The sequence below is a fragment of the Camelus bactrianus genome, chromosome X, assembly GCF_048773025.1.
Source record: "Camelus bactrianus isolate YW-2024 breed Bactrian camel chromosome X, ASM4877302v1, whole genome shotgun sequence".
NCBI lineage: Eukaryota > Metazoa > Chordata > Mammalia > Artiodactyla > Camelidae > Camelus > Camelus bactrianus.
This window is the reverse complement of record NC_133575.1, coordinates 101,593,164-101,620,370: the sequence shown is the minus strand read 5'-3', so window position 1 is coordinate 101,620,370 and position 27,207 is coordinate 101,593,164. Positions and strand designations below refer to the sequence as shown.

General features: G+C 36.2%; 1 protein-coding gene across 1 annotated transcript in view; it reads right to left on the bottom strand.

Annotated features, from left to right (window-relative positions):
• STK26 (serine/threonine kinase 26) overlaps positions 1 to 27,207 on the bottom strand; it is a 51,645-nt gene that overhangs the window by 12,749 nt on the left and 11,689 nt on the right. Inside the window, exon 2 of the mRNA XM_074358840.1 lies at positions 6,674 to 6,904. Coding sequence (XP_074214941.1) covers positions 6,674 to 6,904 — 231 coding nt within the window. The remainder of the gene's footprint in view (positions 1 to 6,673; positions 6,905 to 27,207) is intronic.

Below are 27,207 nucleotides of genomic sequence, written 5' to 3'. Positions count from 1 at the left end.
TACTGGAGACATCTCTCCATACCATTTCATGAGTGGTATTCTCTGAATCTTTGTTGGACCACAGAATTGACTGGAAGTGGAATAGTTGGTTTTACTATACTGGCAAATAGCCAAGTTGTGAATAAACTGTGTTCCAAAAGTCCACTTTTAAGTAAGATGTTAGGAATTTGGAAAGCAAGCGTTTTCCCATAAAAATAATGCCTAGGTTCCTGGAGCAGTCCCCTCCAAAAGACAATTTAACACAAAGGTATCAATAGCATGGCATAAAGAATACCAGAGGAAATACTATTTATACCATAACAATGTTTCTAGAGGGGAAATATATTCAGTATTGTGCTTCAACTTGGGATGCCAGCAACACATGTCTCACCTGTACAGTCCCAGCTACGGGATGAAGATTCTCAAGCTATTGCTGGTAGTCTTCAAACTCTAAAATCCCTGGGAAGTACTCAGGAGTTAAGTTGCATTCAAAATTTCCATGTGTCTCCATGAGGCTGGGGCTTTATTATTGGAAGAGAATGGACTCCAGTAACATGATGATGAGTATTTAAGTGACACTGTTGTGGGGGGAATGGGATGTTGCTTAGGGGTAGGGACCAGGGAGGGAGGGCTCAGCTCAATTAAGATGAAAGATCCTCCTTTCTTTCCTGACACTGACACTGCGTAGGATGTACAAGAGGAAGACAGGAACAGTGCTCCTCCCCAATCTTGACATCCTCTCCCTCCTGTCACAGCAGGCCAGCTTGAACTCGGAGAGAAAGAGCAGTGTCCATATTAGGAAGGAGAGGAACTAAATCCCCATAACAGTGGGAGGGGAGAAGACCCCCAGGAGTGGTTCATGTAACTTGTTTTCACGGATAGAAATTAGGCACCCAGAACACGAGAACTGTGAACCTGATGTGCCTTCATACTTTCTTCAACAGAGGAAAAGAAGTGCTTCTCACCATGCCTTACAGCCTGAGAATTTTTTTCTTTTGCCACAGTTTGTTTCTAATGAGTAGTATATTCTACCTTATGAATTCAGAATGCTTCCCATTCACCTGACATTTAAAAGAAAAATAAAAAGCTCTTATAAAACATGTTTATCTGTTTTGCAGTTCTGCATGAATGAAAGCACCTGTTTTCCAAGTGAAAAACAATGTGTCTTTTTTTTTTTTTTGGTACTGATTCAAAACAGTAACTTACCAACTGTCTGCTCTTTACTAAAAAGTATTCATAGAAAGCTTAAAATGTCATTAAAGTTATGACTAAGCAACTTCCAGATCTGAAAAGAAGGCTTCCTCTTTGCAAGTGAGCTATTCGGTAGAGCTAGGAATCTTCTGAAACAGGCAGGGAACCAGAGCTGCCTGATAGCTTTTCTGGCTGTTTCCTTCTGATTGTCACTTCTGCAGACAAGCCTCCCTGGAGGACGGTCACAGGTCCGGACGTTGAGAAGACTGAGAGGGAGGCATGGGGACTGGAGGTATGGGGACTGAAGGCAGGCCCGAGTGGGCACAGGCAGGAACAGTGAGCTGGGGAAGCTCCTCCCGACTCAAGGAGGCTTAAACCACACACACTCTTGTTTGTCCCTTGTTCACAGCAAGTCTTAATGAAAACGCTAATCACAAACCAAACCCACCACCAAAAAATCCAGACCCTGTGTTTGTATTCTTTTGGGGAGGCTACAGCTTCTACCTTTGATTTCTGGTAAAAGATGTTTGTGTTGGAGAATGCAAATATGTATGTTTGGTTTGTTTTTAAATAATTTAAAAGGCTAGGATGATATTTACACACTGGTTTACAAATCCAAAAGAGCCAAATGACTCTAAACCGTAACCATACATCCGGCATATTTAAATATAGGAAGTTCCTGGAGGAAAAACTCCACTTCTCCACTTATAAAATGATGCACACATTTTAACAAAGAGTTGGAGGAGTAAGTTTAAAGTCCTGCATCAACATGGGTGGTCAGTTAGACGTTAGGAAATGGCTCTCTGTTCCAAAATCAGAATGCCTAAAAAGTATGTACTTCAGACTTACACTGTTTACTGGGGAGAAGTGGGGGCCTAGTGTGAACAAATCACTGGTGTCTGGAGTATTAACTCCATCATGCCTGAACCAAGTTGTCTGCCACTAAAGCAGACAATTGGCCAAAGTAGGGGAGAAATGCTACTGTGGAACTTGAAATTCATTTGTTTATAGAAAAAACATTTTGAAAAAGAAACAAAGACATTAAAAATATTCATTATATGTTTTTGCAAGATTATTACTGTACCTAGATCAAGTACATGTTGAATTAAGTAGGCTGGTCTATGAATCAAATAGCCGATCATATCGTTGACCACATAAACCAGCATGTATAAGTAAAAGAAGCCAATCACTAAAGGGCAAATGTTGTAGAATACCACTTGTGTGAGGTGCGTGGAGTGGGGAAATTCATAGACAGAAAGTAGGATGGTGGTGCCAAGGACCGTGGTGAGGAGAGAATGGGGAGTTACAGTTTAATGTGTACAGAATTTCAGTTGAGGGAGGTGAAAAAGTTCTGGAGACGAACGGCAGTGATGGCCACACAACAACTTAAGTGTACTAAGTGCCACAGAACTATACACTTAAAGTGGTTCAAATGATAACTCTGCTGGTGTATATTATTTTACCACGATAGAAAAGAAACAGAATGTAAAATTTTGCAGAACAGCAAGGGGCAGAAGAGATCACCTTGCCAAAGACTTTACCACCTCGGGATCATTTTCTTCTAGTCTAGAATGTCTTGTCTGTATCCTACCCTCACATCCCAACCCCTATCAAAATCATGTCAAGATCCAGTTCAAGGGGGGAGGGGGTAGCTCAGTGGTAGAGTGTATGCCTGGCATGCATGACGTCCTGGGTTCAATGCCCAATATCTCCATTAAATAAACAAACAAATCTAATTACCCCCTCCCCTGCCAAGAACAAAATAAAACAAACAAAAAAACCCCAAACGATAAAAATTGCAAAACTAAGGAAAAAAAATACACAGTTCAGATGCTATTCCCTAGTTTTTGAGTTATTGTGCTTGCTGTGAAACGGGTAATATGAGACAGGTTAAGATATACCTACCTGGGGCTAAGGAGAGAGGCCGAAACCAGAGACATGAATTTAGAAGCTGTCAGGATAAAGTAGGTGAGACTGACCAGGGCAAATATGCAGAATGAGAGGAATACACATGGCAGGTATGCAGTAAAGAAATATCTGCTGAATTGAATCTATATGGAGCTTCTTAGAGGTTTATCACAGGAAGTTTAAAGCTATTCTTATTTTGAGAAAAAAAAGCACTGTGAGAGGAGGAAATATTTTCCTTTTCAATTTCCTTCAAGTTTTACAAGAAAATGATAATATAAAAAAAATTAGAGAATATTTCAGAAATATTCCAGAAACATTCACCATGCGTTGGAAATAAGCACACACGCACGCACGTCTTCAGAGAAATAATGAGAAGGCCACAAAACTGTGCAGACTCTATTCTAGAATATTTTACTTCAGTCATTCAATTCTTTTTTTTAAAATAAATATCAGTAGCTGTGGTATGTGGAGAGAGGCATATTTCCTTAACATAAACAGAAATCTAAAGGCAATTTGCAGCAGCAAATAAAGACGTAATTCAAATTCTATTCAATGCCTGAGTGAGCTTCATTTTAAGATTTATATCAAACTAGAAAAATATTTAAAGATTATAAAAGATTCTTCCAATATTATGAGATCAGAAGGGAAGGGTTTGCTTATTTGAGCACTCTTCATAAAGACTAACTTTGTCTGTCAGGAAAATCTGCAGTGAACTAAAATTAAAGGAAAATACTGTGGTCATACTGATGTGTTTGTCTGGTTTTTACTCTTGTTTTTAAAAATGAAGTTATACAGTGAGCTCAGTCAAAATGAATACCTAGTACATTTCTGCATGTCTCAAGGAAAGCAGTACAACTACATACAGTTTCAGAGAACATATAATTTTCTCTCAAGTGCAATAACTTTTCCTCCAGCTTACAGTGAGGTCTTGGTTATGTCCTGTGTTAGGACAACCTGAGAAGAACCCATATCGTACTTTACTTAATTAACTTGACTCACAAAATCCCCCGTGTCATCTGAAATGGAAGGATGGGCCACAGTAAGAACATAAGTCGATTGATGACACAGCTCTTTGGTGGTACTTAAAGGATGTGGCCTTGAATTACACTGACTGCATTAAGCAGAACCCTGTTATATTTGATGTGATTTTCAGTTAAAAAAAATTGCAAGCCTGCGAAGTCACACTGTGTTTTAATATAAATGGAAAATAAAGAAATGGTCAATTTAAGAAAGTAACTTAAAGAAAAGGTATTAGAAGGTTATAATACCATAAAATATTTCTTTTTCTCTGTGTATATATATGTATATCCCTAAAGACAGAATGTGTATGAATGGTATGTACACACTACATTTATTTACTTTAATGTAAATTGGTTCTGGATGTAAATAATCAATAGCAACCATCTATGAGTTTCTACAATTTTATCATGAAGTGACATGTTCTTTGAAGTAGTCTTTCTCATCATGTATTTTAATTAGTGATGGGTAAAGGAGATAAAAATAATACACTTTAATTCTCTAAGCAGACATCTTGGATAATGGTTTGTATCACTAACTGGTCTGAAAACATTCTATAATCAAGACTTGGTCACAACAAACTATCAGTTTTATTTATTGAAAGATTAAGCATTTATTGGGTGATATATACTATGAGGGAAATTTTTTAAAATGTGAAATCTTAGGAATAAATAATACAGAGCTACAATTCACTTTCTATGAGCGTATTGAATATGAATAAACAAAGACTGTAAGCAACCAATAAAAGTCAATGCCACTTCAGTACCCATTTTCAATATAATATAGACTAGCACGTTTTAAATAGGGCTTATTAAATGTTTGAAATCAGTTACCAAAAATAGCTTATCCGTTACAGATGCCTAAAAACAGCAAACATTCAGGTTTGCTCTAGAGTGGGTCTGGAATTACAAGGATTCAATCCAGAAGGAGTAAACCAGAATGAGCAACACACACATACACACACACACACCAATAACAATAATAAACTCCCCGGGTTGCTTATAACTAAGCCTGCTATGGAATTAGAAGGGAGACCTAAAACTACTGTGACTGAGTGACCACTCGTAGGATTCCTAAGAAAGAATCTGACCCTAAATAAGCTTTTTAGGAAAGAATATGAAAGCAAAATACGCCACAAAGAATCAAGCAATTATGTATATAATAGACTAATGGCTAACACTTTGAAGTATGTTGGATAAGAGTTACCAGCAGTATCACCTCCTCCTTGAAGCCGTTCCTTTACGCCACCACGGAAAAAAAAATGGTAGGGGTGACTACTTGCTTATTTATGCCCCATCTATAACTTACACACATTCAGTCACAAAATTTGCACCATTTTAGTGCAATTAGGCACTGTGAGCTTAATGGCAGGAGTAAGTTGTTCATTTTTACATCTCCAGAACCTAGTACAGTATCTGACACATAGTGACTGTTTGGCTACTATGCGCTCATTCCACATTCACCTAAATCATGTAATATTAGAATAAATCAAGCTCTATAAAAAGCTAGTGAAATCGATGATGAATTTCTATATTAGTATTAACTAATATAGATCGATTGTCCTAAGGTAATTTGATTAGCAGAATGTAAAAAGATAGAATTAATTTTTTGTGCAGGTCAACAGGTTGGTGGGTTATAAACACACCCTTTTGGCCTGGAGATAGATGAACAAACAAACAAACAAATAAACCCTCCCCCTCTGTAAGCCCTGAAAAACAAAGATCTAACTAATACTGCCTTCCTTTGAAAAATATCAATACAGGAATACGTTTTTAAATTTGTAAAATAATTTAGACTCTAATTTAAGCTAGATTGTTCTAACTACTTATTGTTCACATTTCAATAGACACAAATCCAGACTTCTAACTCTGGAACCCAGGAACTCTTGGGTTTTCGTAACCAAAGAGTTTTCTGTTATGCAGTAATATCTCCATCTGCTGGAATTTTAGGTGTCTGCCAATTCCATAATCCTGGAAACTAAAAATCCAACTTTTTTTTTGGAGGGGGACAGATATTATTCTATTTAATTCCATTTCAACAAATATTTATCATGTGCTTAAGATGTGCCACATCCTGTGTTAAGTGATGTAAAAACCAAGACTGGGTAAATTAAACTCCCTGCTGTCAAGAAGCTCATAACCTGGAGAGAAAGATGTGAAAATTACCAGCATAACCCAATGGAATAAGTGACATACTTACATATTCCATCAATTCAGAGGTTGAGACAGACTGGACCATTGAGAATAACGTGCGAAAGCCCAGGGAGAAAGCTCTTTCCTGACAAAGGATATGTCTCAAGGCCCAGCTGCATTTCTGCTCGTCCATCAACCCCAAAGTTCAGGTGTGGAAAAACAGTATAGCTGAGTACTGGGATGCATTTAGGATACATTCAGGATACAGCTGTGAAATCTAAAAACAGCCTATTTTGGCACTATAAATGAAGCTGAATTCTGCCTGGGGGCCAAAGACTGCCAAATCCTGATTTAAGACATTGCCTTTCAAAAAACAGAATTTAAAAAAAAAGAAATACTTATAATGAAAATACCTTATGACTTAAATAATACAGTGCACACGTTACCTTTAAATATGATCCATAGTATTTTGTTACATATGAGCTGTCACACTGACTCAAAACAGTTATTTCTTGCTGGATGTCTTCAATTTCATCTTCGGCTTCCTCAAGGTCTATGATTTTAATAGCAACCACTTGCTGGGTACGGTTATCAATTCCTTTGAAAACTTCTCCAAAGGACCCCTTTCCAATGCGTTCTAATTTTGTGAACAGTTCTTCTGGATCGGCTATATTATTCTAAGGGGGCAAGGAGAGAAAGAAAGGGAAGTACACAAATGTTTGGCATCAAATTTTTAAATGAAGGAAAATAAATCACATAAGACAATAGTCTCTTTTTTAAAAAGCATACAAACTCCCTTGATTCTCCACATGTTCTGTTAGAACAACTGTATCCCAAATGGTCAGCTAGTCCATATTCTGTTGGATCAGCCCCGCTAACTGGGCTTAGCTGATCCTGCTACCACAATCTCATACAGCAAATGTTGTCTCTGGTGCATGCCAAAAGGCTAGACACTTTTTAGAATAAAGCAGCTGACTATACACAATTTTCACATTAATGCAATGGTAGTGATACTGAGAGAATACCTAACCTAAGCTATAGGTGATTTGTTAAAATTATAACATTTTACCAGCAAAATATTACGTTTCAACTCTCTTTCTCTCTCTCTCCAACTTGACATCCTAATTGCTGCACCTAAATTTCTAAACCACCAAATAAACAACACAGAACACAAAAGACCCAAGAATCTACAAGTCTTTTTTCTTCTTCTTCTTTACTTGGGATCCTATCTGTATGTAATATTTTCATCAATGGCTGAAATAAGATTCTATGCTTGTATTATAATTGCTAGTACTCATGAGGAAATGGTAATATGTTGAACTTTCACAGCACATCTCACAGTGGGAATCCAAAATAAGTCAAAATTTTGCTACGATAAAATCTGAGTCAAGCATAACTTTTTAGGTTAACGAATGTATAGGCACAACTTAGATTTATAAATTCACGGTCCTTTCCTGATTCAGAAATATCCTTTATGTAATAGTGTACAATTTTGAATTCAAAATTTACTCCCACAAGATAACCTTTATATCCTTACTCAAACTCATATTGCTGAATATATACTATTGATCAAGTAGAAAAAAAGATTTCTAAACCTCATAAAAGGGCATGTTATTAATTTACATTCAAATACTTTATTAGTCTATATCTAAAACTTTACTTTGAGTTCCTTCAAAATATAGAAGGATGATATATAATTCTGATGAGCTGTCTATATTTAATTTGTCAATTGGACCTAGATTATCTATGCATTTACTACAATTTAACCTAGTCATCAATTTCAGGAGACAATTACAGAGTTAGCATATTCCCTTTTATCTTCTTTTATTAGACAAATAGATCATTAAAGTTTATTATTTTTCTCTCATAGAGTTAGTTGCACCATCATCACCAAATAGACCCACTGCTATTCCAATAAACTGCCTGCTTTTGAGTACCTTAAAAACTTACGACTTCTTTTCAATAATTTCACCAATTTTTCTTTTTGCAACCTGCCTAAAAGACAGTTTGCACAAGACCTGCTTGATTTATAAGCTTCCTCATTCTCCTTGATTGGATTCTTCCCATTGCTAAAAGACACACTTCCCACGCAGTCTCTTTTTTTTTTTAACATTTTTTTATTGATTTATAATCATTTTACAATGTTGTGTCAAATTCCAGTGTAGAGCACAATTTTTCAATTATACATGAACATATATATATTCGTTGTCACATTCCTTTCTCTGTGAGCTACCATAAGATCTTGTATATATTTCCCTGAGCTATACAGTATAATCTTGTTTATCTATTCTACAATTTTGAAATCTCATGCAGTCTCTTAAATATTGCAAGCTATTGGGGATTCCCACTCACCTCCCGTACCCACATAGGACAAACACATCTTGAGCTGCCCACAGAGGCTTTTAAAAATAATTTAGATTTCCGTAGGTTGCAAATGTCTCTTTAATACTAACATTTTGTTATAATACCTTCTCTAAAACTTGAGTACCATTATTATTGATTGATTATTGATTATTATTATGCTTTCTTTCTTGCCAAGACACTGTGATTACTATCACATAGTAGCTAACCCACAAGTTACCTCCTCTTACTTTTGGTGATGGTTCTTGTGTTTCTAGTACCTTGTGGCAAAAATACTTAACACATAGCTTGGCTCACCTCCCTATAACTTCCTAAATTCAGTGAATTTGGAAAAATCAAACAGCAAATCTTTCCATTTTTCTAATGTAACTAACTACAAAACAAATCAAAAAGTTGTAAATATACCATTGTTTAAAAAGTAGATAGTATGTAATTTCTGGTAATACACTCCAGACTAGGAAGTATATTAACTGCCTAGCAAGATTTTTTTGTTGTAAGAAACAAAAATTAAATCCTAATCTTCCTAATTCATGTTTTAAAAGGATTTGACTGAAACAGTCAACCCCAGGGAGAACACAGCTGTTCTTGCTTTCTATAATAAATGGGTTCCTAAAAGTATGTAAATCAAAGATTTAAAAATCAACTCACATTTTGAATTTTTAAGAAGCTCTGAAGTGAATCCTAACTCATGAATATAATTTAAGATTTTAAATCAAGGAATATCAAGTTGGAGAAAGAAAAAGAGAAAGATCCATCATCTTTAAAACACATTGGTATTTCCCACTCTTACATTTTAGGACTAAAACTTCTCATGTAAAACCCCAACTTCCAGAGCGGAAGGAATTATGAAAACAAGTTTTCACTAGTATAACTTCACCTCCCTGACTTCCTGCATCTGGGGTAGATAATACCTAAGTTCTAACTCCCCATTCACCATGTCACCAGCTTCTTAAACCAAAGTATCCAAAGTCTTTATCAAGATATATTCCCTTTCCATTTTTCATGCAAGGGCAAAAGTCAAGTAAATAAATGGTAAACATCCCAAGCAATGCAACTTAAAACCACCTTTATAAAGAAGCTGGCTTGCCCAATCAGTCACATCACTCTTCTTTAGAACCTCTAAGAAAATCAAGTCAGCTCCTTCTCCACCCAAAACAAATATTCTTTTAGGAATGTTAAAATTTCTAAATCTTTATATCTCTATTGCCAAATTAGTTTACTACTATATCTGTGTTTGCATTGCCTTCTCAAAGCCATAGCCCAGGAAGGAGCTCCAAGTTCTACAGCAACAAAAAGGATGAGCGGCTAAATTAACGTCATACTGACTTAACAACTAATGGAAGATGATTTATACGTTCCCCACAAAAATGGATCTGTGAAGATGAAAACCTCAGAGACCCACTTCAGGACATTCTCATTATTCCTCGACCTTCATTACCTGTTCTTTGCTTGGATTTGGACTTTTCAGCTATTGTTACAAATTTGTCTTAGTTAGAAGGTATCATCATCACTAAAACAACAATGATAACAACCACCTCTCAGTATGGGGATACCCTTAGGAAGTCCAAAAGGGAAAAACGCAAGATGACCATCTTGCTTGTCTCCTGTGGAAAGTCAGGGGCAGGTTGGAGGGAGATCAAGATGGCAGAATAAGAGAGGACGCCGAGCTTACCTCCCCCAACGAATACATCAAAAATACATATACAAGCAGAGCAACTCTTGCTGAAAACAACCCGGAGACTGACATAAAGGCTCTTCTACAACCAAGGCTGTAAACAAAGATCTACACTGAGTGGGGCAGGAAGGAAGGAAAAGAGATTCAGTTGGAACTCGTATCCCTAGCAGGGGACACGCAAGAGGAGGGTGATATGATGGGCTCAGGGATCCTCTCTGGGGAATGACAGGTTCAAGGCACATATTGGGCCTGATTCCAGGAAGACGAGTCCCCTTAGCTGTTTTGAAAATGAATGGGACTCACTGGAGGGCTGTAAAAAACCACGTCTCTGCTCATGAAGAGCACGCACACATGCTTGCTTACTTACTCTCAGGGAATAAGGTGGAGGAAACAGATTGAAAACTACCTGGGGCTCTGGCTGGCTTCCCACAACTGTCACAGCATGCACCCCAGCCTGCACTGGATGCCCACTCCAGTCCGTCTTGCTGCTGTTACCAAGGGAAGTATGCAAACTTAAAGAAAACGAAGATGCCTTGGATCCAATCCTGCCTCTGAACCGGGTGAAAGCAGTCATTACCAGCATGCACTCAAGGAAACAGCAGATTGAAAACTGCCTGGGGCTCTGACTGATTTGCTGAGGCTGTCCCAGCATGCCCTGGCCCACTCTGCAGGTCCTCTCCAGTTCCTCTTGTTCCAGTGCTGCTCTCCTCTAAGGCAGAGGCACCACTGCCAGCAGGGAGTGTGCACACACAGAGGGAATGGAACCAGCTCAGACCTGGCCCTCAGGGCTTCTGCTTTCGTACCTTGAGCACCAATTCCACTCCCAATGGGGTGGTGGTGGCCACTGAGCATAGGAGAAAACCGGGCAAACACCTGACTCTGGCTCTAGCCAGAATCACTTTGCCTTACACCCGAAACATTGTAAACCAACTTTACTTCAATTAAAAAAAATCTATGGAATGCAGCAAAAGTAGTTCTAAGAGGAAAGTTTATAGTGATACAGACCTTCCTCAAGAAATAAGTAAAATCTCAAATAAACTGCCTAACCTACTACCTAAAGGAATAGAAAACCCACCTACACTGCTGGTGGGAATGCAGTTTGGTGCAGCCACTATGGAAAACAGTATGGAGATTCCTCAAAAGACTAGGAAGAGACTTACCATATGACCCAGGAATCCCACTCCTGGGCATATATCCAGAAGGAACCCTACTTCAGGATGACACCTGCACCCCAATGTTCATAGCAGCACTATTTACAATAGCCAAGACATGGAGACAGCCTAAATGTCCATCAACGGATGACTGGATAAAGAAGAGGTGGTATATTTATACAATGGAATACTACTCAGCCATAAAAACCAACAACATAATGCCATTTGCAGCCACATGGATGCTCCTGGAGAATGTCATTCTAAGTGAAGTAAGCCAGAAAGAGAAAGAAAAATACCATATGAGATCGCTCATATGTAGAATCTAAACAAACAAACAAACAAAGCATAAAAACAAAACAGAAACAGACTCATAGACATAGAATACAAACTTGTGGTTGCCAAGGGGGTGGAGGGTGGGAAGGGTAGACGGGATTTCAAAATTGTAGAATAGATAAACAAGATTATACTGTATAGCACAGGGAAATATACACAAAATGTTATGGTAGCTCACAGCGAAAAAAAATGTGACAATGAATATATATATGTTCATGTATAACTGAAAAATTGTGCTCTACACTGGAATTTGGCACAACATTGTAAAATGATTATAAATCAATAAAAAATGTTAAAAAAAGAAACACACAAACAAAGCCTAACGTCAGCAGAAGGAAGGAAATAATAAAGATCAGAGAGGAAATAAACAAAATAGAGACCAAAAACATTAGAAAAGATCAATGAAACCATGAGCTGGTTTTTTGAAAAGATAAACAAAACTCACAAATCTCAAGCTAGGCTCACCAAGAAGAAAAGAGAGGACCCAAATAGACAAAATAAGAAATGAACGAGGAGATATTACAAGTGACACCACAGAGACACAAAAAAATCATGAGAGAATACTATGAACAGTTTTATACCAACAAATTGGACAACCTAGAAGAAATGGAGAAATTTCTAGAAACAGACACTGCCAAGACTGAACTGAGAAGAAATGGACAATTTACACACTGATCACTAGTAGTAAAATTGAATTTGTAATAGTAATTAAAAAAAACTCCCAGAAAACAAAAATCCAGGACTGGACAGCTTCACAGGGGAGTTCTACCAAACATATGAAGAAGAGGTAATATCTATATTTTTCAAACTATTCTAAAAAACTGAAGAGGGTAGAACATCCCCAAATTTATTCTGTGAGGCTAACATTACCATAATATCAAAACCAGACAAAGACACCACAAGAAAAGAAAATTAAAGGCCAGTAACTATGATTGATAAAGATGTAAAAATCCTCAATAAAATATTAGCAAATTGAATCTAACAATATATAAAAAGAATCACACAGCATAATTAAGTGAGATTTATTCCAGGGATGCAAGATTGGTCCAGTACTCACACATCAATCAATGTGATATATATACCACATTAACAAAAGGAAGGATAAAACTCACATGACCATCTCAGTAGATGCAGAAGAAGGATTTAACAAAATTCACCATTCATTCATGATAAAAAACTCTCATCAAAGTTGGTACAGAAAGAACATATCTCAAAACATTAAAGGCTGTTTATGACAAACCCACAGCTAAAACCATACTTAAAGGAGAAAAGCTGAAAATATATCCTCTAAAATCAGAAACAAGACTAGGATGCCTACTCTTGCCACTTCTATTTAACATAGTATTAGAAGTCCTAGCCACAGCATTCAGACTAGAAAAAGAAATAAAGGCATCCAAACTGGAAGGGAAGAACTGAAACTGTCACTATTTGCAGATGACATGATACTTTACAAAGAAAACTGTAAAGTCTGTATCCAAAAACTATTAGAACTAATAATTTAGTAAAGTTACAGGATATAAGATTAATATACAGAAATCTGTCATTTTCTATACACTAATAATGAAGTATCAGAAGACATTTTTAAAAATACCATTTTAAATCACATCAAAAAGAATGTAATACCCAAGAATAAACTTAATCAAGGAGGTGAAACTCTTATATTCTGAAAAATAAAGGAAATTGAAGATACAAAGAAATGGAAAGATATCCCAAAGAACAGGAAAACCCAAAGAACAAAGGCAAAAGAACTGAACTCTGAATACTGTAAGACATTTATGAAAGACATTGATGATGACACAATATGATGGAAAGACATACTGTGTTCTTGGATTGGAAGAATCAATATTGTTAAAATGGCCATACTATCCTGTAATGTAATCCTGATCAAATTACCAATAGCATTTTTCACATAATTGGAACAAAAATTTTTAAACTTGTATGGAAACACAAAAGACCCCAAACAGCCAAAACAATCGTGAGAAAGATGAACAGAGCTGCAAGTATCACGTTCCCTGACTTCAGACCATACTACAAAGCTACAGTAATCAAAACAGTATGGTACTGGCACAAAAACAGACACATATCAATGGAACAGGATAGAAAGCCCAGAAATAAATCCACACACTTATGGTCCGTTAATCTATGACAAAGGCAGCAAGAATATGCAATGGAGAAAAGACAGTCTCTTCAATAAGTGGTGCTGGGAGAACTGGACAGATACATGTAAAAGAATAAAATTAGAACACTTTTCTTAAACTATATACCGAAATAAACTTAAAACAGATTAAATACCTAAATGTAAGACTGGTAACTATGAAACTCCCAAAGGAAAACATAGGTGTATCACTCTTTGACATAATTCCTAGTAATATTTTTTTTAGATCTATCTGCTAAAGCAAAGGCAATAAAAGCAAAAATATACAAGTGGGACCTAATTAAATTTAAAACCTTTTACACAGCAAAGGAAAGCATTGATAAAATGAAAAGAAAAGCTAGTGAATGGAAGAAAATATTTGTTAATGATATGGCCTGTAAGGGGTTAATATCCAAAATATATAAACAACTCATCAACTTAATATAAAAAAAATCTGATTTAAAAGTGAGAAGACCTGAATAGACATTTTTTCAAAGAAATCATGCAGATGGCCAACAGGCACATGAAAAGATGCTCAACATCGCTAATCATCAGGGAAATGCAAATCAAAACCACAATGAGATTATCTCATACCTGTCAGAATGACTATTATCAAAAAGACAAATAACAAATATTACAGTGGATGTGGAATAAAAAGGAACTCGTACACTTTTGTTGGAGTAAACAAAGACAAGATGAACTTAAACTAAGACAGATGAACAGAAGAAAAGAATACAAATTTATTTAATAAAAATTTTACATGACACTGGAACCTACATAAGGAAATGAAGACTGGAAGAAATTGATAAACCTGTGTGTTTTTATGCTAGGTCTGGTGAAAATGGAACATTGTAGAGTGACCGAGCAAAGCGTATGAGCTAGGTACAGTGAACTGTGGGAATCTTAGCAATGTCTGTTGAGATTCTTTTTGGCATCTCCTTATGTTTGGAGATAAGGATGCTCCTTTTCTCTGGGTATAGGGAGAGCAACTCTCAAATGAGGGTCTTATGACCTGCTTCAAGGGAGCAGGGGTAGGGGAAGTCTTTCTCAGACTCCTTCAGTTTAAAATACTCAATAGGCCAGGGTGCTACATTTTTGGGCTAGTGTGCCCTGAACTTCATCATGGGCCATTAGGAATAGGTGATTAGAAGAAACAAGAAAATTGTAGTAGACAAAATTAGAATTAGTCTTGGGGTTCTAGCAGTATGGAGACGTGGAAAACCAAAAGTGGGAAAGAAGCAAAGATAAAGAATCTGGTTTCTTTGAATCTGAGGTAGCTATGTAAGCCCTCTCTTCTAGAACTGAAAGTGAAAACACTATAAATTCAGGAAGAAGAAGATAGATTTCTCAGAGGTTTTGACCAGGAAGGGTTGAGTTCAGGTGAAAGAACCTTCAAGAACCAAGAATGAAAGTAAGTAAGGCTGACCTCAAACTAGATTTTGCACTTGCCTCCCAACTTTAGTAAAGTCCATACTATGAGTGCTCTTGGCTATAAGATACTTTTTGCACTTTACAAAGACTTATCTGTGTATAGGCCTATCAGTGACTCACTAATGATGAAGGAAAGTATGAGCAAAAAATGTGCTAATGATATAAAAGGCCTAGAAAGGAATACTTCTTACTCCCTTTAAACTCTCAGTGGTAACACTAAAAGGGATCTGCACTGAATTCAGGATACCCTGACGATCAAAGAGCAACTAAAAACATTAGCCTAATAATGTCCTAAAAACTAGAGATACACCAGTTAGCTACCTCTTTAAATTGCTCAAATTAGTTCTCCAAAGCTAAAGAGAAAATGTTTTTCTAGATTACTTCCACGTCTGTACTATTCCATGTCATTTAACAATACAGAATGTGTATAAATGTCATTCTCCGGTGCTTCCATAAGCCTCAAATTCAATTAGTTCTATTATGATTGACTATGTTAAGATTCTTCAATTGCCCTGTGAACACTGCCTCAAAAGTTTGTTGCATACTTCTTAATCAAGATCCTGCCAGAAGAAAAAAGGGAAAGATTAAAAATCAGCAACCATATATTACTCTGAGCACTACTGGAGTTCAATACCATAGGATATCATCTTCTTTTTAAAGTGCTATAATGTGATCTAAGCACAATTGACTTCTCTGGATAGAACCGTAATAGTCATAGGCTTTTAGAGCTGGAAGAAAACATATATATAGGTCATTTAATGCAAGTTCTTATCACCACTATCAGCAGCCAGCATTTATTGTATGCCTGCTGTGTACCAGGCTAATACCAACAAGTAGAGGTTATGAAACTTAAGGGCATTTATGTCAAAATGATGGTAGATGTAGGGAGAGGTTAAAAAGGAAAACAGAAATCCTGGAATTAAAATAATTACAGAATCTTTAAGATGAACATGAGTTTTGCAAGGAATGAATTTAACAGGATGAAAGAAATTTAAATTGATCCAAAATCTATTTTTACAGGGAGAACAATGATATAAAGCAGTTAACTAGTGGCAAAGCTCAAATTTGAACCCAAATCTCCTGACTTTTAAGTCTAAGGCTCTTTCCCTACAGCTTGGATTAATTTGTAACCTAAACTATATTCTTTTGCTATAAAAAACCAAAATTATTTTTCATCAGGAACTGATCACACAACTGTCTAATATCTCCATAGTAATATCCCTATGTTTAAAGAATTGAAAAAATTTAAACTTAAAAGAGTTTGAAAAACTTAAAATAGGGCTTTCCTATTCTTTGAATATTACGATTTCTTAAATTTTTGAACCACTCTGCAATTGACTGATCCCTGTATATACACACAACTACCAAACAGTTCATATTACACTCTTACAGAGAAGTGACCTGTCTGTAATCTTGGCTTTCTGGCAAGGTTACTATATTCAGCCCATTTTTTCCCATGTCAATAACTAGATTGGAATGGGCTAGCCTCTAAAGTGTGGGAGGCAAGGCCATGGTGCTATTCCATACCATGATTCCCACAGAATCCAATGTCCGGAAGCCAACGATTCCAATTCCAGCTTTATCAGTGATTTATTATAGACTTCAGTAACCCTTAACACTAAGGCTTTCAATTCTGCTCAAGAAAGACTCTCAAATTGATGAAATTACCCAAGAATAAAGATAATATTTTTGTGTTACGTTTTATATAGGCATAGAATTGTTCAAATGACCATGTGAATACTCAGATTACTTTAATAATGAGAAGGATAAAACAAACTCCTCATAAATTTTTCAAAAAGTTTGAAGGATGTCATGTTAGCAGAGTATTTCTCTATCTTACCTCAGGTTCATATTACAAGTATCTGATAAAATTTTATGGAATACTTAAGAGGCCTCTGTGCTATATTTTCGAAGTAAAATATTTAGCTTCACTATGTTTTGCATATGATAGAATAAGAACTAAAAAAAATTAAGCATGTCTGTATGTGTTTCAAATTAAACATGAAGAATTGGGCTTGAAGTTAAATCTCTTTAGGTGGTCAGTCATTTGAGTTTGTATTTCCATGTTTATGAATGCTCAAAATATTTAAGTGCATAAAGAAAATGTGCTTAGTTAACTCATTTTTATGGAATGCTCACATCTGTCAAAGATAATTATAACTTGCTTTTGCAACATAAAGTAGACGTCAAATTGTTGAATTTTACGTACATACAATGACATAAATGAAATGTAGTCAGAGATATAGTTAAAACAACCCTGGGCTTCCTTTCGGTCATCAGATAGCATTTTATCAACTCACAGTTGAGCGCCTGTCTTTACTCACCCACTTAAAAAGCAATTTTGAGATGGATGAGGCAGTAGCAAGGCAGCCCTGATCTTAATAGCAAAGCATAAAGTCAAAGGTCTCACACAGTATTACTTTGTACTCTTAAGGCAACAATTTAAACTTTCAGCAATACTGTGCATAGCAGCAAGAAAAATGTGTTCATAAGGCAGAAATAAAATTAAATTTATAAGTACTTTGTCATCTTCCCTTTATTTTATTATTCCTATTTTTAAATGCACCTCATTAGCAAAAATACTTAGAATGCAAATATTTTAGTAAAGGATAACTTTGTTAAAATTATTACAAAAGGTTTTGACATAGCTGTATGAGTAACACAGCAGTGTGAGGAGTTTCTCTTGATTAATAATTTTGAGTCTACTTCATCTTTAAGAACAAAAGAATAATTGATAATATTCTTTCATCTTAATTCCTCCTACTCAGGAGAGGATAAGAGAAGAGCTTCCTCGTCCTCTTCCTCCTAACTTGCATTCTTCTCTTTACCCAAGCTCAGATCAGAGGAAAAGAACAATGAAGCAGGCTGGACACATTCTGGGATGTGAAGAATGAAGTTCTTCACATACATTTGTAAGACAGTTCGATTTCCAGTAGGGTAAAGAAGAAACATTTCTTTGGTTCTATTGTCACTTTACCACATACCACATTTTTCTAAAGAAAACTGAAATACAGAAAGAATGAGGAGAAATTTAATTATAACTTCCCCCATCTTAGAAATCCTCAAGCAAGAAACAAAGTCATAACAGGCAGCAATTTTATTAGCTCCATTTCCCAGATTGATCTTTTAATTCTTATTATTTTAATTGAGAGTAGGAATGTCAGATTATTTTGTTCAGCCAGGTAAATCATCTTTGGCTCTAAGACCTCTTAAATGAAAGGAAATAACTAATTTTGTCTTTTTGACTAACTCTGGGATCTGAAGTTCCCTTAAACCTTTAATTATGTCCATGCGTAAAGGGAAGGAAACATCCTGCAAACAATCACATTCTTCTCTCAATAACCCAAAGTCAAGGCTATCATCACAATAAATTCTGGATGCAGATTCCATTGCATCATTTAGCTCGTTTCTCTCTGACCTCACAGCAATTCCAAAGGAAAGAGGAGTTCTGGTTTCTTATAAGTATCACAGAGGTAAAGAGAGCAGAGAGGTCAGGCAAAATTGCCTTAATTTTGCTTATCCTGGAAATTACAAGAAATCGGCCATTAAATGTTGGCCTCACCATCTGCATAATGAGGGAGAGGCGTGGGCTCAGTGATCTATAAATCTCTTACAATTGTGACACTGTGAATTAGTGAAGTATTAGAAGTCAAATCCCTTTGTTCCCCTCGTTCCATCACTAGCAGTTGCCAACTCCAGTTCTGAAGCAATCATTAAGGTAAGGGTTGAATTGGCATTGGGCACAGGGCCAATTCTATAGTGGCATGCAGTGGCTCAAATGAAAAGTATACACGATCCCATTGTTCTAGTAAGAAATTCGGAATCACTAGTAGGCTGCATTCAAGTTCCAAGTCTCTGATACTACAATAAAGCAGGCTTAGAAGTCTAGGATGGATGGATAAAGAGGAACAGAGTGAGCTACTCTGCAGACTGACCTCTCACCCCTGACACTGGCCATGCTCCATTATATATGAGTGACTACTCCAAGGAAGTCAAGGGGAGCCAAGAGTTCAGCTTGTCCAGGACCCAAGGTTATATTAGTCTTCCTCTCCTTTAACTGTAAATTCATTCAGAAAGTAAAGTAGCATGCAGAAAGTAATGTAGTTATATTTGCCCCTATTCAGAACTAGAACATTCAACAAAATTAAATGCCTAAAGGGAAAATTTCAGGGATATCTCACCATATCTCAAACCCAGTGTGTCAGTGAGTAGTAGCTTAGACATACACACTTAAATGGGATGATGCTCCACTGGGGACCAATTCTACTTCCTTACCTTTGAGCCATGCCATTTTCTCAGTCGACAATACCCTACCTCTCCTCTGCAATCTGCATCTCTAATTAAAACAAACAAACAAAAACCATCCCCCAAACTCCCCAGGGGAAACTAATCACCCAAACAGATCACCCTCTCTCCTCCCACAGCCCTTTGCTTGAGCCTCCATCACATCACACATTTCATTATCTTTGCATTCTCTTTCATTGCCACGACGTTTCTGTTTTCTAATGAGTAAGCTCATTAAGGATGGGGCTTTGTCTCACAAAGCCCCAGTTGCCCTCATGGCATCCAGTACAGTACTCTGTATACTGTGGCGCTTGAATGTTTGCAGGGTGCTTACTTGGGGGCCTTCCTAAGGTGAAATCTTTGGCATGAGGTTGTCCTTTCATTTGCAATTTGATTTCTGGCTCCTGGTACAAGGAAGATTACATTCAATAAACTGCAGGATGTTAAAATAGGTATGAAATTCTAAGTCAATCCCTATTCTCACATGTGATTGACATAATAACTTTCCAAAGTGACAAATTTGAGCTCTTCCCTTTCTACCGGAGAGCTCTTTAGGTGCAAAACAGCAGTTCTTGAAATAATACAGAGCTATACCCAACGGAGACTTGGTAGGAACCATACACACAAGGCTGCACATCAGTGGCATATGCAAATCTGATTCTGGAAGCACAATTCTAATCATTAATAACCATATCCACGTGACTACTGTATGTCCTGGACAGTCTAGGATGATTTCATACACTAACACAAAGATTAGAGGCCTCAAAGAGCCACAGTCTGTGTATCATTCTGCTGAATATTTCTTTTCTTTTAACGTTGTAGGGCTAAACACATAGGAATGCACAGTCCAATCAAGGATCAGGTTTAACCATAAGCATTAGGTTAAAATTAAAGGGATGATTACTGACAAGACAGGATGTTATATAAATATGGTCTGAGATTGATAACAAGCTCTAACTATAAAATATTCATTTGGAAAAGGGGGGACCAGGCCGTACAATATTAAAGGAAGACAAAGATTCTGCTAATATCTAAATGATAAAACAGGTACCCTAAGTTATTCAGGCCATTGTTTAATCAGATCCACACAGGGCACTTTAACATGATTGACACTTGAGAGCCTCATTTTTTGCTATCCATACTGGAGGCAAAATTAAAGGATGTCATTCTGGTACTTTCACAAATAAACAGCTTGGGATAGAATCCAAGGCAGAGGCCCCTTATAGCAAATATCGAACTATCGTGGATAATGTTAAGGTGAATCTTCGACACACTTATTAAAATGCATTGGATTAAAACAAAATTGATTTGCTGTCTATCTTCCTTCTAGATGTGGAACTTCAATTAAAATCAATAGGTTTGAAGCTTGTAAGCACAGCAGTAAATTATTAACACCATGAGATCTTTTAGAAAATTAACACTGATTGAAAAAGTGGAATTTTACAGACTTACCTTTTCATTCTTAATGAGAAAGTGGCTGCAGTATAATTTCCCTCCAACATTTTTCCTCTTTAATCAAATCTATACTTTGAATGAATTTAATCAAATAGTATTTGCAAGGAGCTACCCAATGGAATCTTAGGACTACGGAAATTTATCTCTTGGGTCCTGCTGGCTTTAACGTTCTTTGATCCCAAGAAAATGATACTGATGGCATGATGGTGTCAATAGCAAACAATTTTAATCTTGGCAAACCCTAAAGATGGAGCAGAGAGGAGATTATAGAATACTCTAAAAGAAGGGTCTCTAATTTTTCAACAACCCATTTCCCACTTTTCATTTCCCCAAAGTGAAAAATACCACAGCGTGTGTTTTCGTGTGTGAACAGGTGCAGGGCTAAAAGAATAATGTTTATTATTTTTTATGCCCTACCTACTTTTTAAAAAGAATTGGAGCAGTACATTAATAAATAGGAATACACTTAGGAACCAAGTAAAATGGGATGTGTGTGTGTAATAATTGTACCTGAAAACCTAAGCTAAAAAGAACTGCTACAAATGACCATAAAAATTAGTGCTACACTCAGCACCGCGATGCACTCAACACATAAGAGAAATTAGTTCACATTAACAAATTTGTTACATTAACAAAACGGGCTGGATCTCAACATCCTCGCTGATGACGATTTTTATTATCATTATTCCCTTTCCTTTGCGCAGAGAGTACCAGTTCATTTGAAAAAAAAAAAAAGTCCTAAATGTTGTCATATTTCCATTTTCCCAAAGAATTCCAGCTTAGAGAACTCTTCTTTTGGTTATAAGTCAATCTCCTCTCAAAGTTCATCAGTTTTTCCCAAACTGAAGTTTCTCAAACCAGTCTCCATCCTACCCGCACCCCATTGTCAATAGCATTGGTGATTATTCTAATCCCTATGCCTAAAGATACAAATACACCACTCTTTAATCCTCATTGATCTCTGCTGACATTGATGAAATCTATTCATGTTACCAAAGCACAATATTTGAAAAATTAAATGTTCAAAGGGGGAAATGCTACTGAAATGACAAGCTTACTTAATATGAGTTGAAACTTTGAATTTTTTAGAAATGCCACTATAAACATAAGGCTCTTTACACGTTCTCCATACAACTATGGCTAGGATAATATATTTTATTACTTGAAATAGGTAGTCCTGTTCATTTAGCAATCAACTTAACAAAATTGTCATTCTCCAATAAGGAAAATCAACATCCAGTACCAAATCTGAATACATATACAAAATCTGATTTTTTTTCCTCCAAAAATATGCTATATAATCTGTGTAGGAGCTTTAAAAGACCCTAGGATTTTAGAACTGGAAGTGACCCTTATAAAATAGTTGGCTTTTTTCATTTTATAATGAGTGATTACTAGCTGGGGATGGGGTGAGGAGGGCAATGACAAACAAGTAACCTCAGGATGGAGACAAATGGCAAAGTTCCTTAATTAGTTTTTGAACTGCCATAGCCAAAATAAACCTGATGAGCAATTCAAAGTAATTAAAATCCTTTGAACAGTGTGCTACCCGAAAAGATCTGTGATCTACAACTTGAGCTGACTTGTACCCTATCATTTTACAGCTCTAACCAGAGATAAAGTACCATTTACCAAACAAATCTTCACTGCCCATCCCAAAAGGACCCATAAAAGATTTTGAAAAACACAACCTTAGAATTCCCTTTGTCCTTCCTTGTCTTGACTAATTTCATTTGCTTCTGCTCTTACCCTTCTTCCTGCCCAGTCTTAAAGCCAGCTCAGCCAGCCAGCGATGCCTTTCCTGACCACCTCAGCACCCTTGCTTGAGTCATCCGTCCTAGGGATTTCTGATCAGGTTAGTAGGGAGCCACTGAAAGCTTTCAGCAAATGAGTGAAAAAATGAAGTCTGTGTTTCGGGTGGTTTCATAATGTCTGCACATTCCCTCAAGTGTACTTAGTGACAACGGCCAGAATGACATGATAAAAGAAGGGATGATGGCTGACACTTCCCAAGAAAAAAACACCCTAGAACTTCATGATTAACTGAATGTGGAGATAAAGGAAATCAGCAGCAAATTACAAATAATGTCCGCTGGTCTTTTCCTCCCGTGATAATGTTGTGATTTACCAATATATGTTTTATGGCTGATGGCACCTCCCCCACTAAATCAAGTAGTTAAGTGGCGTTTCATAGAGTCTGATTATTTCATATGCTATGATCTAATAATTTTAATGCATTTTTGATTAAGTACTATTCTCCTTACTGCTGACAAGGTACCTGAGATGTTAATTGTAGGGTGAAGACACTTATTCAGTACAACGAGGAAACAAATGTGATTATATCTGACACTCAACACTTTCTTTTTACTTTCCTTCTCTAATAGATATAGCCCCTTAATTTAAAATAGTGATAAAAAGCAATCAATTCCCCTCCTTACAGTCCTCTAAAATTAACTCACTTTTATTTTCTTGCTCTCGAAACCAAGAAAAATATTAAAATATATTTGTATATACATACATATAATTTAGCATTCATTATTGTTACCAATACCACTTTCCATATAATTTAACAATTAATTTTTTTATCTAGAAAACAAACAAAAATGTCTCCCTATTTACTGGCATCTTGAAGTCTTTCCTTGAATTAAGTATTATAATCATGGGACCAACAGAGTCAGTTATCTCAATAAAGAGAAACTTTCCTGTTATCTGACTGTATCCCCAGTCTCAGAGAAAACAGTATAGAATGTTTCCTTTTCTTTTTTTTTTTTTTTTTTTTTTTCAGATCAGCAACTCTCAGTGAGGTTCCATGCCCTAAGACAGACTTTGGCAAACTTTTTCTGTCAAGGGCTACACGGAAATGCCTCAAGGTTTGTGCGCCAGGTACAGTCTGTGGTCTCTGACACATATTCTTTTTTAACAGCTCTTTAAAAATGTAAAAAAAAATTTTTTTAGCTTGCAGGCTACACACAAACAGACTGCTGGCAGGATTTGGCCCTTGGTATCGTTTGCCAACTGCTGCTCTAAGGAATCTACTGTATGTAATAAACAAACTGGTTTCTAGTGCATCTAGAATGGTTTTAGGTATGTCCTTCTTGGGAGGATTGATAAAACATTAAGTCACATAATTTTCTCTGTTTTATGGTTCAGATGACAACCCCGATTGAGAAAGGCTGCATTAGATTAACAAAGCTCCAAAAACACTACTGGAAGATCATTATTATTTTTTCATTTTTTGTTTTGCAAATTATTTAAAAAAATTTATTTCTATTTATCTATTTTTTATTGAAGGTTACCAAAGGGGAAAGGGAGGAAGAGGGATAAACTAGGAGTTTTGGATTAGCAGATACAAACTACTAAATATAAAATAGATAAACATTATTTTTTTAAATACAGGCATTTAAAAATATTTACTAAGAGAAAAGCTAAAATCCAAAATTTCAAGGAACTTTCCTTTTGTACAAAGCCTAAGTCAAACATTATAGACTCACTACCTCTTAGTAGAAAATTAATTACACATAGTAGAAAAGTAATTACATATTAATTGCCTCAGTAGAAAATTAATTACATTCAATTCAAAATTTGCTTGGAATGAAGACTTGATCTCTTCTGTACACAAGTAGTTGTGTGTGCTTTATCTTTTATAAATAATAACCTAGTCCAGACTCCTGAGTATAATCCCCAAAGCTCACAGTTTTAGAGCTTAAGGGTTACCTCTTCAGTCTCCTTACTTTATATTTGAGGATATGTGTGCAGGCATTATTTCACAGTAGAAAGGAACAGAATATACTACATTCTTCATTCTAGTAGTTGGGGGAAACAATTTAGTGTCCTACCAGGAAAAAATAATTACATTCTCGAGCTCTGGAACCACTTGGCCATATTAAATAAGAATATTCTTTCACAATACACAGATCATATTTTGAGTTAAAGGGGTTTTAAAAAATCATCTAACGCTGTGCTTGATCTTTCACTCAGGATCATACTTAAGACTATAACTGCACAACACACTGTCATCAAAAAATATACACAAGAGTATCAAATTTAAATGCTTCTAGTTATACAGAATGACTCTCCCCCAAAACCCAGGCATGTAGATGGACAACAGGAGAAAGCTGTCTCCAGCCTGGAATGCAGGGAGGGGGCTGCAAGCCCTGGGCAGAATACAACGTGCTTTTTTCCAAGTATGAAGACATTTATACCCTTTAAACTATTGGAAAGTGAAAAGCCAACAATAGAATAATACAGTATTTAGTATCCATAAGTGTTCCTAGAAAAAAAAGGAATTGGACTACATACTTCTCTCAGCCAAGACATAAATCAAGTGGTGCTAAAAAGTCATTAAGCAAACTTATTTTAAAGTAAATCTGAGACGCTACTCAGCCTTGAAATTTTCCAAAAAACTGTTTTAATCATTCCCTGAGGGAGAATTTTAAGGCCAGAACCTACTGGAAAAGTAACAATAATATTAATTCCAGTCACTTGAAAGAAAGATTCCTCCTCTTCAGCCTCCCCTCCCCCCTCCAATAACAGTTCCGATTAACCAAATATAATCCAGTGATAATCTTTTCCTTGTTAATGAAAAGTATTCATTTTGTCTACAGAGGGGAAAAAAAAGGCCACCCAAAATGACTCCAAATGTCTAAAAACACTTTATTGGCCCAGTACACACACCATCAAAATTGCACATCTTAAACAGAAAAGCAGCTGAAATCACCATCCCTATGATGTCAGCTCTCCCCCTGATCTTTCACAAGCTTTCTCTCAACCAAAAACACTCTGCATTTTCTTGCCATAACAAATCAATTATGTTAATATAACTTTGTATCACAGAAGTCATAAGCAACAAGAAAGAAATGAATTACTATTACCTCCCCAATTTCCTTTTCTGTTAGCTTTTTCTCCTCTCTGCAGAAAGTAGAGAAATTTCCCATTCTAAAAAAATAGAGAATTCTCAATCTTTAAAGCAAAAGACTACTTTTCCCCTTCCTTGGAAATACTGTCTTTCTCTTCTTCCAGAGTCCAACACCTTTTCCCTCACCTACATTTTCTGTTTGCTCAGGAGGCAGCAGTAATCCTCTGGTATTATGAAATTCTACCTTCCCTAAGCAGGGTTTACACTGCAGCCTCCAAAACGATGCCTGAACCTCAGCAGATAGAAGATCCATAGCAACAGCGGTAATAGTTTTTTTCACTTGCTATTACCAGAAATCACAGTCCAAAAAGATGATGATGGAGGTGTCACCTATGCTAAAACCTTGAAATTGATTCATTATTTAACTAGTCAAGTCCCACATTTTCATTTTATGTGCCCTTTGGGAAGCCTGTGACAGAGTAAAAAAAGATCTTTCAGTGACAGTCACCATTTTTCACAAAGAGATAAATAGTTAAAAAAAAAAAAAGCAGCTCTCCCATACGAGATTTTGTTTGTCACTGGAACAGAATCCAATGCCCCACTCCCTCCATTCCCTCTCGCCTAAGACTCTACAGTGTAAAGTATCTTAATAATTTTAGCTTCAAAAATAAGAGCTTAGGCAATGATCACAAGTTTCTGTTAACTAGAAGTCATCTGTATACTGCTCAATGCCTCTGATTTACTAATAGGTAAACGGATTTTATTATTTATCAAAAGCAGCTCCTCTGATGCAATGATTCTCTGTAAGACTATTCTATGCGAGAAATTAAGCAGAGAATTGAGAATCTTGAGAAATATAATCCTACATAATGTTCAATTCAGTTCTAATTCACTAAAACAGCTTAACACTGGTATTGAATTTCATTAAAAGTCATTTTCCATGATCTGTTTCTTGTGTGGAATAGACTGCTGTGAGTCCAATCTTTTTTCAAATGATAATAGTTTAAATATTAAAGACAGGAAAAAAAGACTAGCCATGATAAAATGCAACCTGTATAAAATCCTGATAACCCTGCTATGTATTTAGACGTAGGTACATATATGCAAAGATTTACCTTAGAGGAAATCTTTTTAAATGTGGTAAATAACTCTATATATTCTATATAATACAAATATTTAGCAAAGTCATGGATACCACAATTTTTACTGAAAGCATAATTTTAACATAAATTTTACTGAATTCCTTTTATATGCAGATCTTAAATGACAGTGCCAAATCATAATTTTCTGCTTCTTGAACT